We start from the raw sequence: 13201 nt of genomic DNA on the forward strand, positions 1-13201 counted from the left end.
TTTAAGCCAGCCCGTAATGCTATGCATAGTATAAGTGGCTTTGGCATGCTGCTCTTATCTGTATTTTTTTGTACCTCTGTATGTGTGCTCAAATTGTAAATACATCCTGGCCAGTTCGGCCACACTTAAGCCACTTTCATATTGTTCAATGATGTTTTTCTTAAATTCAATCGTATTTCTCACCTTCTTTACCAAAGGTTTGGCACTAGGAGCTTTCTTTGGAGCCATGGTAGCTTATTTAGTACTTGCAAGTACTATAATAAAAGGAATTCACCTACTATCCGACTTATGACCGAGTTCGGTTCAGAGAAACTGGTCCCAAGTCGAAATGGTCGTAAGTCGAACTTTACTACTGAATATCAACAAAACATTTTTGTAATGACTATTTTATTGTTTTATTTTGGTATTTCATGTTTTACTTTACTTTTTATGTTGTTAGTACTGTACTGTTAGTACTGTAAGGTTTAGGATAAACACTGTACAACACAAATAGTTGTTTATTTCCCAGAAATTTGGCATAAAAAACACGGTCATAAATCAAGTGGTCGTAAGTCGAGCAGGCCGTAAGTCGGATGGTAGGTGTATTTTTTTTATTTTTTTATTATCACACTGGCCGATTCCCACCAAGGCAGGGTGGCCCGAAAAAGAAAAACTTTCACCATCATTCACTCCATCACTGTCTTGCCAGAAGGGTGCTTTACACTACAGTTTTTAAACTGCAACATTAACACCCCTCCTTCAGAGTGCAGGCACTGTACTTCCCATCTCCAGGACTCAAGTCCGGCCTGCCGGTTTCCCTGAACCCCTTCATAAATGTTACTTTGCTCACACTCCAACAGCACGTCAAGTATTAAAAACCATTTGTCTCCATTCACTCCTATCAAACACGCTCACGCATGCCTGCTGGAAGTCCAAGCCCCTCGCACACAAAACCTCCTTTACCCCCTCCCTCCAACCTTTCCTAGGCTGACCCCTACCCCACCTTCCTTCCACTACAGACTGATACACTCTTGAAGTCATTCTGTTTCGCTCCATTCTCTCTACATGTCCGAACCACCTCAACAACCCTTCCTCAGCCCTCTGGACAACAGTTTTGGTAATCCCGCACCTCCTCCTAACTTCCAAACTACGAATTCTCTGCATTATATTCACACCACACATTGCCCTCAGACATGACATCTCCACTGCCTCCAGCCTTCTCCTCACTGCAACATTCATCACCCATGCTTCACACCCATATAAGAGCGTTGGTAAAACTATACTCTCATACATTCCCCTCTTTGCCTCCAAGGACAAAGTTCTTTGTCTCCACAGACTCCTAAGTGCACCACTCACCCTTTTTCCCTCATCAATTCTATGATTCACCTCATCTTTCATAGACCCATCCGCTGACACGTCCACTCCCAAATATCTGAATACATTCACCTCCTCCATACTCTCTCCCTCCAATCTGATATCCAATCTTTCATCACCTAATCTTTTTGTTATCCTCATAACCTTACTCTTTCCTGTATTCACCTTTAATTTTCTTCTTTCGCACACCCTACCAAATGGTAGGTGTACGTATTATGAAATATTTCGTAGGAGCAAGTGAGGGGACCGTCACTCACTGGTAAACAATGCCACACTGGCTGGGAAGGGAGGCCGCCCCGGCTCACAGCGCGCGTACACATCCCGGATGAACTACTATTCGCGAGTCAATCTACGATTAGCGAGCCCATGTTTATATGAAAATATCGACATGATTTCCGAAATCTACAACTCTCAAGCCCTACGATTATCGAGAGACCACTGTACCTCCCTGGGTGGTTGCTGTCTACCAACCTATCACTATGTCACCCCATCTACATCCCACATTACTATTATTATTGTTCTTTGAACGTATGAGCCGTATTCCACTGAGGCAGGGTGGCCCAAAAGGAAAAACAAAAGTTTTTCCTTTCAAATTTAGTCATGTATACAGGAGAAGGGGTTACTAGCCTCTTGCTCCCGGCATTTTAGTCACCTCTTACGACACGCATGGCTTACAGAGGAAGAATTCTGTTCCACTTACCCATAGAGATAAGAGGAAATAAACACGAACAAGAACTAGAAAGAAAATAGAGAAAACCCAGAGGGGTGTGTACATATATCCTTGTACATGTATGTGTAGTGTGACCTAAGTGCAAGTAGAAGTAGCAAGACTTGCCTGAAATCTCGTATGTTCAATAGACAGAAAAAAAAAAAAGACACCAGCAATCCTACCGACATGTAAAACAATTACAGGCTTTCATTTTACACTCGCTTGGCAGGACAGTAGTACCTCCCTGGGTGGTTGCTGTCTACCAACCTATCACTGTCACCCCATCTACATCCCACATTATTATTATTAATTATTATTGTGGCTACTTTTATAATTACCATTATAATTATTATTATTCATTATTTATACACCTTGACATAAGGTACCAGTAAGAGGTCATTACTCAATTACCTGATATCTGTATTGCTGACTCCAGCTTCGGTACAGGTTCACCTACTGGCCAGGTCTCCTGGTTCATATCAAAACTCTGTCGACCAGATGAAAGTGGTCGTACAATGTTGGGTCCGGCACTCTGGAACCTGGGACTGACTTTCTCACCCAGGAACCCCACCACTGTCTGAAAGTCGAATACATCGGAGCTGTAACACATGCTATATGGGTTTTAAATAGTTTCTTTGGTTACTACCATGAATTCTACCGTTTCTTACAGCTGGGCTTTAAGTAATAATATATCACAAGAACCACAATGGAAATAAGTCACTTGGCTGGCTTTTTTTGTGTTGTAACGGTGAAGAATTTACACGTTACTTTTTTTTCAACACATTGGTTATGTCTCACTGAGGCTAGGTGACCTAAAAAGAACAAAAGATTTTATTTTTAAAATTAGTAATTTATACAGAAGGGGTTACTAGCCCCTTGCTCCTGGTATTTTAGTCGCTTCTTACAACATGCATGTCTTACACATTACGATGTGTGATAATTGTACATACGTGTACCTGTACTTAGAGTTACTAAATTACTTAGATGACATTCTACATCAATAATTGAATGGAAAGATTGTTTTTGTAGGAGGAGAGGAGCGAGAAAAGAGAGAAGACGTAGGGAAGGGGGGAGGGAAAAGTGAGGAGGGTGTACAGGAAGGATAATGAGAAGGGGAAGGGAGATGAGAGATAGGAAGAGGAGAATTAAGGTATAGAGAAGTGTAAGGAGACTGATCCCAGGTCTCCGCCTGTTCCGGAAACTGAACTCTGGTCCCTTGACCTTAGAGTCCAGTACTCTACAGTTTTAGGAGATCTTGATCTTGTGGAGGACAGAGACAGTAAGAGACTCAGTACTAACCTTATAGAACAGAGAGACGGCTAGAGACTTGCGGTACTCTGGCGAAGCATCTTGTGGATGGCTGTCTGGTATTATCTCCCTCTCCATAATCTTAGCAGCATCCAACAGTGTCTTAACATCACTCACTTTCTTGTTAAGCAAGAAATTCTCAGTCTTGGCAGCATGTATCTGTTAATATATGTATCTCTCCTTATACGTATCTTAGTATGTACATACATGTATATGTATCTCAGTATATCTGTTGGTGTATGTTTCTCTCAGTATATCTGTGAATATATGTATCCAGCCTTCAGACATTGCCAACAAACTTAATTTCTTCTCTACTGTAGGATTAAATCAAAAGACCTGCAAAAACCCCTCACAGTTGTAAACATCTACAGAGTACCACAGTCAAACATTTATCACTTTAGTGAAAAAATAGGAAACATGATTACTGATGCACACATGAATAAAGACCACCTACTACTAACAGGAGATTTCAACAAACATATTACACGACCAGGACCCATAAGTAACCAAATTCACAAACACAATGAGTAACTGCCTGTTGCTACGAGCAATATCTAAACCTACAAGAATCTCCGAGACAAGCATCTCCTTAAGATATCTTGACATGTCACATAGGTTATTATACTGTGTCTCTGTATTCCTCAATAAGTGGACAATTAAGCACATAGTGTTCAAGAGTGACCATATGTCTGATCACATAATTTACATTTAGTTTGATCATCATCTGTGTCTCCCCCAAACTGCCAGAAGTACTTGTAACCAAGCCTAAGTCTGGCCACTACAACATCAGTCAGTACTTGTAACCAAGCCTAAGTCTGGCCACTACAACATCAGTCAGTACTTGTAACCAAGCCTAAGTCTGGCCACTACAGCATCAGTCAGTACTTGTAACCAAGCCTAAGTCTGGCCACTACAACATCAGTCAGTACTTGTAACCAAGCCTAAGTCTGGCCACTACAACATCAGTCTGTTCACATTGCACGTTGCTCCATAAACATACTTATCTATGTTCATGTTATCATAGTGGGTTATAGATCTACTCAGGCTTCTAACTGCATACCTATAACAATAATTTTCATTATTTACTTATCTCCTAATATTATTCCTAATGCTGCTTGGTCTGAGACCAGTGCATGGCACAAAAAATTATACCCAAACCCAATTGACAGGAAACAGTGACTTAGATGCTGTGGGGACTGACTGATTACTGTCATAGTACAGTACCAGTAACAACTGTCAGAGTAACAGTAACAACTTACAAACTGGGGATTAATTCCTCCCAATAAGAGAGTGGGTTTCGTGAGGACCTTGAAGCCATCTCCAGCATTCAATTCCATCTTAAAACAAGCATTGACGTATGCATGTGCATTGACAGCCCTCGGTGTGATCTTGAAGGTCCGTAGCTGAAATAAAGTTACCATAATTTTATATGTATATACTGATATATTGCTTTTATTATTATTTTATATGTATTGTAATCGATGTAATTTTATGTATATATACTATATGTATTTAATTGCTGCCAAAAGTAGAGATCTTTGAAATAGATATCTTTGAAGTAGAGATCTAAGAAGTACAGTAGACTGTTGATTAACATGGTAGTTATGCTCCTGAAAATTGTATGCATGACAAAAATTGTGTAAAAGAAACTGAAGAATGTATGGGAAAAATAGGGTTAGGTACCTTGTACCCCAAAAAATGTGTGTGTGTGTGTGTGTGTGTGTGTGTGTGTGTGTGTGTGTGTGTATTTATGTGTGTGTGTTTATGTGTGTATTTATGTGTGTGTGTGTGTGTGTTTGTGTGTGTGTGTGTATTTATGTGTGTGTGTGTGTGTGTGTGTGTGTGTGTGTGTGTGTGTGTGTGTGTGTGTGTGTGTATATGAGTGTGTGTTTGTGTGTGTGTTTGTGTGTGTGTGTGTGTATTTGTGTGTACTCACCTAATTGTACTCACCTAATTGTGGTTGCAGGGGTCGAGACTCAGCTCCTGGCCCCGCCTCTTCACTGATCGCTACTGGATCCTCTCTCTCTCTGCTTCCTGAGCTTTGTCATACCTCTTCTTAAAACTATGTATGGTTCCTGCCTCCACTACTTCACTTGCTAGGCTATTCCACTTGCTGACAACTCTATGACTGAAGAAATACTTCCTAACGTCCCTGTGACTCGTCTGAGTCTTCAGCTTCCAGTTGTGACCCCTTGTCCCTGTGTCCCCTCTCTGGAACATCCTATCTCTGTCCACCTTGTCTATTCCCCGCAGTATCTTGTATGTCGTTATCATGTCTCCCCTGACCCTTCTGTCCTCCAGTGTCGTCAGTCCGATTTCCCTTAACCTTTCCTCGTACGACATTCCCTTGAGCTCTGGGACTAGCCTTGTTGCAAACCTTTGTACTTTCTCTAACTTCTTGACGTGCTTGACCAGGTGTGGGTTCCAGACTGGTGCTGCATACTCCAGTATGGGCCTAACATACACAGTGTACAGTGTGTGTGTATGAGTGTGTGTGTGTTTGTGTGTGTTTGTGTGTGTATTTATGTGTGTGTATTTATGTGTGTGTATTTATGTGTGTGTGTGTGTGTGTGTGTGTGTGTGTGTGTGTGTGTGTGTGTGTGTGTGTGTGTGTGTGTGTGTGTGTGTGTGTGTGTGTGTGTGTGTGTGTGTGCACCTCAACAATCAATATTTGCACCAATAACTCACTACAGTTGTGACCGGGTGTGGAAGTGTGAATTGCTCATTACTCTAAAATTTGTTCATGATTGTAGCCATGTATAAATGCAAGTAACCATTCTTACAGTATTCATTACCTTGGTAACTTGTGAGTTCATTACCTTGTACCTAGTTCAGCCATCAAAACTTTGGGGCCCAGTCCCTGGACCCATTGTGTACCTCTATAATCTGTTAATACCTTTGTAACTTGTCATGATTGTGACTAGACCTACCTGGAGTTCATTACCTTTGTAAATTGTGAATTCATTACCTCTAACTTGCTCAGCCATCAAAACTTTGAGGTCCAGTCCCTGGACCCATTATGTACCTCTGTAATCTTTTGACTACCGCCCACGGGATGGGTATGGGGTGCATAATAAACATATTAAACTTAACTAGGTCTCCAAATCTTACAAAAATAAAAATAATGTAATTGTTGTTCATTGTTGTGATGCATTATGTTTAACCCTTTGACTGTTTACGCCGTATATATACGTCTTACGCGCCACTGTTTCTGATGTATTTATACGCATAAATTCTAGCGGCTTCAAATCAAGCAGGAGAAAGCTGGTAGGCCCACATGTGAGAGAATGGGTCTCCATGGTCAGTGTGCACCATATAAAAAAAAATTGGGGAGCCAGTGGTGCATTGTGGGAATGCCATTTCAGTTGTCCTTTTTCAGCATGTCTAGTGGTAAGAAATATGTGATTCCCCAGCAAATCTGGGACTCTTCTCTTCCCAAGTGATGCTCTAACACAGATGGAAGTGTCAGTGAAGATCAATTTCATGATTTGGAGGAGTTTGAGACCAAAAGCAATGGAGGAGGAGGAGGAAGGGAGGAAGAGGAGGAGGAAGAGGAGGAGGAGGAAGAGGAAGAGGAGGAGGAAGAGGAGGAGGAGGAATAGGAAAAGGAGAAGAGGAAGAGGAGGAGAAGAGCAGGAGGAGGAGGAAGATGATGTAATAATATTGTTCCCTTGAAGCAAGAAAATAAAAAGTCCACCCCATGACAGTGACAAGATAAGAGGAAATAACATCTGATAAGAGCTGACTTTGATGAACGTAAACAAGGGTGGAGCTGATAAGGAAAGATTAGATGACCATCGCCCTCCCTTTGTTTTTGCTGGTACACAAACATTTCTGTCTGTATTTGTCTGTCTGTCAAGCTCCCTGTCTGTCCATCTAGCTCTCTGTCTCAGAGAGAGCCACAAGACTGTGTCATCACTTTTACTCACATCTTCAAGCAGAGTATAACACTTTGGATTTCTTGGGTTATCCTAGGTAATTTACACCATGTATACTTGTATTTATGTGTATCTGTGAGACAGAGATAGACAGACAGATAGAAAGAGAGACCGACTGAAAGAGAACGAGGGAGAAAGATAATTAGATAGAATGGAGGGGAAGCAGCATCCGACCCCATTGTTTTGACAGGCGGGAGGGGGAGTGAGTAATGAGACAATATGTCATTTTGACAGCTGCCGACTCCTGACTCAAAACAACTATAAGCCACACACTCGCACACAAGACGAGGAGGAGGAGGAGAAGGAAAAGGAGAAGGAGGAGAAGGAGAAGAAGGAGGAGGAGGAGAAGAAGGAGAAGAAGAAGAAGGAGGAGGAGAAGAAGGAGGAGGAGAAGGAGGAGGAGAAGAAGGAGGAGGAGAAGAAGAAGGAGGAGAAGAAGAAGTAGAAGTTGAAGAAGTAGAAGTAGTAGTATGTTCCCTTGAGGCATGAAAACAGTCCACTCCATGACAGTGACAAGATAAGGGGAGATAACATCTGATAAGAGCTGACTTTGATGAACGTAAACAAGGGTGGAGCTGATAAGGAAAGATTAGATGACCATCGCCCTCCCTTTGTTTTTGCTGGTACACAAACATTTCTGTCTATTAGTCTGTCTGTCAAGCTCCCTGTCTGTCCATCTAGCTCTCTGTCTCAGAGAGAGCCACAAGACTGTGTCATCACTTTTACTCACATCTTCAAGCAGAGTATAGCACTTTGGATTTCTTGGGTTATCCTAGGTAATTTACACCATGTATACTTGTATTTATGTGTATCTGTGAGACAGAGATAGACAGACAGATAGAAAGAGACCGATTGAAAGAGAACGAGGGAGAAAGATAATTAGATAGAATGGAGGGGAAGCAGCATCCGACCCCATTGTTTTGACAGGCGGGAGGGGGAGTGAGTAATGAGACAATATGTCATTTTGACAGCTGCCGACTCCTGACTCAAAACAATTATAAGCCACACACTCGCACACAAGACAAGGAGGAGGAGGAGGAGAAGGAGAAGGAGGAGAAGGAGGAGGAGAAGAAGGAGGAGGAGGAGAAGAAGAAGGAGAAGAAGAAGAAGGAGGAGGAGGAGAAGAAGGAGGAGAAGAAGGAGGAGAAGAAGGAGAAGAAGAAGGAGGAGGAGGAGAAGAAGAAAGAGGAGAAGAAGAAGGAGGAGAAGAAGAAGGAGGAGAAGAAGAAGGAGAAGAAGAAGAAGGAGGAGAAGAAGAAGGAGGAGAAGAAGAAGGAGGAGAAGAAGAAGAAGTAGAAGTTGAAGAAGTAGAAGTAGAAGTAGTAGTAGTATGTTCCCTTGAGGCATGAAAACAGTCCACTCCATGACAGTGACAAGATAAGGGGAGATATCTGATAAGAGCTGACTTTGATGAACGTAAACGAGGGTGGAGCTGATAAGGAAAGATTAGATGACCATCGCCCTCCCTTTGTTTTTGCTGGTACACAAACATTTCTGTCTGTATTTGTCTGTCTGTCAAGCTCCCTGTCTATCGGTCTAGCTCTGTCTCAGAAAGAGCCACAAGACTGTGTCATCAGGAAGGAAGGAATGATGACACACGACCATTTACCTAGGATAACTACATAACACAACTGCCTGCTAATACTTCGCAGAAAACTGCTCAGACAAGGTGTTTTGTCTTTGCACATAAAAAAAGAAGTCCACAAAAATGCACACACACTGGTTTTATGTGTGAGGAGTAAAACACCACTGTGTATGAAAACATGTTTCAAAGAGTTCCACAAGCTGCAGAACTTCTAGGAATATGTTCGGTGACTATACATTGGTATATATATTATAGAACAATAGTAATAAACAATTTTTTGTATTGTTTGTTTTTGTAAACAAGTTTTGTAAACAATATATTGATAATTATGTTTGTGTGCTTATTGTGTTGTATACAACGAGTGTATATATGTACATTGCACCTTACTTTGGTCTCATACGCCACACAAGTTATGTGAAAAAATAAAATAGTGAAAAAAAACAAAAAATCTTCAAATACAAGTAAACTAAAGTTTACCGGGTGAGCGGCAGTCGCTGCTGTTGCCATACGCGGCTCATTTTCTTCAAACTTCACGGCTCTATATCTCGGTAAGTACTGATGGCAATTTTTTTTTTTTTGGACTAAAACACTCAGAAAAATAATCTTAACATTTTCATAAGAAAAAATAATTTTTTTTTTCGAATATTTGGCGACATAGAATGACAGTTTCATAGAGGGGCCTGAAACAGTCAAAGGGTTAATGCATTGCTTAGAGGTACAAATGGTACAGAAATAATATTTCCTACCTTAAACCGTGGTTGCTGGTGTTTGTGGATGATTGTGAAGAGAGTGGAGAGGGATGCTTTAGCCCTACTGAGCTGAAGTGGATGGTTGAGGTTCTGGTACTAAAGTTGATATTTTTACTGGTGTATGGACAAATTTTATAATGCATCTCTGGTCTGTAATACATTATACAGCTGATGGTAAGGCATCATCAGCTGCTCTAGACTCCATTTCAGAGCAGTATTCCTAGATTTGCCAGGGTCTTCTTCACTGAAAGTCTGCTAGTTTAGCAGCAACATGCAGTTGTTCATGTAACTGTTGCATTGTTAATTGTAAGAAAAAATATTTATTACTCTTAACCTGTCTAGACTTGAGTAGTCTTAAGTATTAGGATTAGTCTGCCCAAAATTTAAGTATTAGGATTAGTCTGCCCGAAATTTAATTATTAGGATTAGTCTGCCCAAAATTTAAGTGTATTAGGATTAGTCTGCCCAAAATTTAATTATTAGGATTAGTCTGCCCGAAATTTAAGTGTATTAGGATTAGTCTGCCCGAAATTTAATTATTAGGATTAGTCTGCCCGAAATTTAAGTGTATTAGGATTAGTCTGCCCGAAATGCCCCGGCATGAGAAGTGGCTTTCTTTTTATCTAAAATCAAAACTATAATTATACATTGTAACCTTTGTAAAGAAATAAATCTTTGTCAGGTTCTTCATCTTCCTCTGTTACCTTCCTCTGTTACCTTCCTCTGTTACCTTCCTCTGTTACCTTCCTCTGTTACCTTCCTCTGTTACCTTCCTCTGTTACCTTCCTCTGTTACCTTCCTCTGTTACCTTCCTCTGTTACCTTCCTCTGTTACCTTCCTCTGTTATCTTCCTCTGTTATCTTCCTCTGTTATCTTCCTCTGTTATCTTCCTCTGTTATCTTCCTCTGTTATCTTCCTCTGTTATCTTCCTCTGTTATCTTCCTCTGTTATCTTCCTCTGTTATCTTCCTCTGTTATCTTCCTCTGTTATCTTCCTCTGTTATCTTCCTCCCTTGTATCTGTGCATTAAGCTCTGCCAACATTTCCTCTGGACTTGTCTTCATCATCATCTTCTAAGAGATCATTCACATCTTCCTTCACATCTTCAAAGCCATCACCTGGTAATCTTCTTGCCAGCTGAACTATTTCCTGCACCTGACTCGTGTAAGGGAAAAACCAGTGAAAGAATTCACTACACTTCATCATAACTTTCCCCAGGCTGCATTTAATGTTGACTGTGGCAGTTCCTTCCATGCACTTCTAGCACAGCTGATATATCCAATGTTAAAATTATTCAAATGTTTGGTACTGCCAGGTGGTAGTGTCCAGTGATGCAACTAGTTTTTTCATCACTTGTGTGTTTACCTGGAGAGAGTTCCGGGGGTCAACGCCCCCACAGCCCGGTCTGTGACCAGGCCTCCTGGTGGATCAGAGCCTGATCAACCAGGCTGTTGCTGCTGGCTGCACGCAAACCAACGTACGAGCCACAGCCCGGCTGGTCAGGAACCGACTTTAGGTGCTTGTCCAGTGCCAGCTTGAAGACTGCCAGGGGTCTGTTGGAAATCCCCCTTATGTATGCTGGGAGGCAGTTGAACAGTCTCGGGCCCCTGACACTTATTGTATGGTCTCTTAACGTGCTAGTGACACCCCTGCTTTTCATTGGGGGGGATGTTGCATCGTCTGCCAAGTCTTTTGCTTTCGTAGCGAGTGATTTTCGTGTGCAAGTTCGGTGTAGTTAAACTTAAATGATCTAATAACTACACTATCCAGTGGTTGTACTAAAGATGTATTTGGAGATGAAAATACAATTTTTACATGTGGGTTAACATCCAACAAGTACGGGAATTATCAAGAGAAGAGAACCTTGACAAGATTCTTGCTGGAGAGGTACGTTTTAATTGTCTTTTAGGGTTGGTCTAGTAATTTGCCAGGTAGCACAGAAGGTAAAATATACAGCCATAGACTAGCTTCTTTATTGGAGTAATGGAGTTCACAATGGGCAGTGTGAGGTGTGCCGAAGCCAGTCCAGGAGGGGAGCTGTTCACAAGTAGGCCACAGGTCAAGGAGAGGCACCTGCCCTCTGGCAGGGACTTAGGGAACTAGGCCCACAACAACTCGCTCCAGTGGGAAGTATGAGAACTAGCAAGTAGGCTTACTGTCTACAGGCACAACTTGACTTCAGGAATAAAGTAATGCTTAAAGCAGTCAATAAATAATTCTTGTCATCCATGCTGACGGGTGTAACCTCCAAATTATGTACTGGTATGGCATACCTGGAGTATGCTTGGAGAGGGTTTCATGTGTCAATGCCCCCCTGACTCTGAGACCAGGTCTCACAGTGGATCAGGGTCTGATCAACCAGGCTGTTACTTTTGGCCACATGCAAACCGATGTACAAACCACAGACTGGCTGGTCAGGTACTGACTTTAGGTGCCTATCCAGCACCTTTTTGAAGACAGACAGGGGTCTATTGGTAAGCCCCTTTATGTATGCTGTGAGGCAGTTGAACAGTCCTGGGCCCCTGACAATTTTTATGTTGTCTTAGTGTATATGTGGTGCCCCTGCTTTTCATTGGGGGAATATTGCATCTCCCACTGAATCTTTTGCTTTTGTAGGGAATGATTTTTGTGTGCAAGTTTAGTACTAATCCCTCTAGGATTTTCCGAGTGTATATTATCATGTATCTTTCTTGCCTGCATTCCAGGGAATACAAATCAAGGGACTTCAACTATTTCCAGTAATTTCGGTGCTTGATCATACTTGTGTGCCATGAAAGTTCTCTGTACACTCCAGGTCAGCAATTTTGCCTGCCTGCAATGTTCCAGCCTAGAGAGAATAAGCGATTTGAAGAGAATCATCACTGGTTTGGCATCCCTAGTTCTGAAGGTTCTTATTATCCATCCTATAATTTTTCTGGCAGATGAGATAGATACATTGTAGTGGTTTTTGAAGGCGAGACCCTCTGACTATCACTCCCAGGTCCTTCACATTAATTTTTCACTCTGTGTGGTTAGAATTTGTTGTATACCCTGATACCATCTTAATTTCAGTGGCGCATTTGAAGATTTGACTGATGTTCGCTTGGAGTCTTGTGGTGTCTTTGATGGAGAACACTTATGGCTATTCGGGTGTCATCCGCAAAGGAAGACATGAAGCTATGGCTTACATCTCTGTTTATGTCAGATATGAGGATGCACAACAGGATGGGAGCAAGTACTGTGCCTTGTGGAACAGGGCTTTTTCACCATAGTTGCCTCAGACTTTAATCTGTTTACTATTACTCTTTGTGTTCTATTTATTATGAAGTTATAGATCAAATCTACCAATTTTTTCTGTTATTCCTTTATCACGCATTTCGTGTACTATTATACCATGGTCATACTTGTCGAAGGCTTTCCTTTTGCAAAGTCTGTGTATACTACATCTGTATTTTATCCTCTAAAGCATCCAGGACCTTGTCATAATGGTCCAGTAGCTGGGACAGGCAGGAGTGACCTGCTCTAAACCTGTGTTGCCCTGGGTGGTTTTATAAGAACATAAGAACATAAGAACGAAGGAA

At 41.6% G+C, this 13201-nt stretch overlaps 1 protein-coding gene across 6 annotated transcripts in view; it reads right to left on the bottom strand.

Moving 5' to 3' along the window:
* LOC128703487 (uncharacterized) overlaps window positions 1–13201 on the bottom strand; it is a 111992-nt gene that overhangs the window by 46922 nt on the left and 51869 nt on the right. For all 6 annotated transcript variants that reach the window (XM_070104670.1, XM_070104673.1, XM_070104675.1 and 3 more), the window contains exons 10-12: window positions 4630–4773; window positions 3362–3529; window positions 2474–2639 (exon numbers count right to left, since the gene is read on the bottom strand). In XM_070104670.1, coding sequence (XP_069960771.1) covers window positions 2474–2639; window positions 3362–3529; window positions 4630–4773 — 478 coding nt within the window. The remainder of the gene's footprint in view (window positions 1–2473; window positions 2640–3361; window positions 3530–4629; window positions 4774–13201) is intronic.

Source organism: Cherax quadricarinatus, chromosome 93 (assembly GCF_038502225.1).
Source record: "Cherax quadricarinatus isolate ZL_2023a chromosome 93, ASM3850222v1, whole genome shotgun sequence".
Classification (NCBI taxonomy): domain Eukaryota; kingdom Metazoa; phylum Arthropoda; class Malacostraca; order Decapoda; family Parastacidae; genus Cherax; species Cherax quadricarinatus.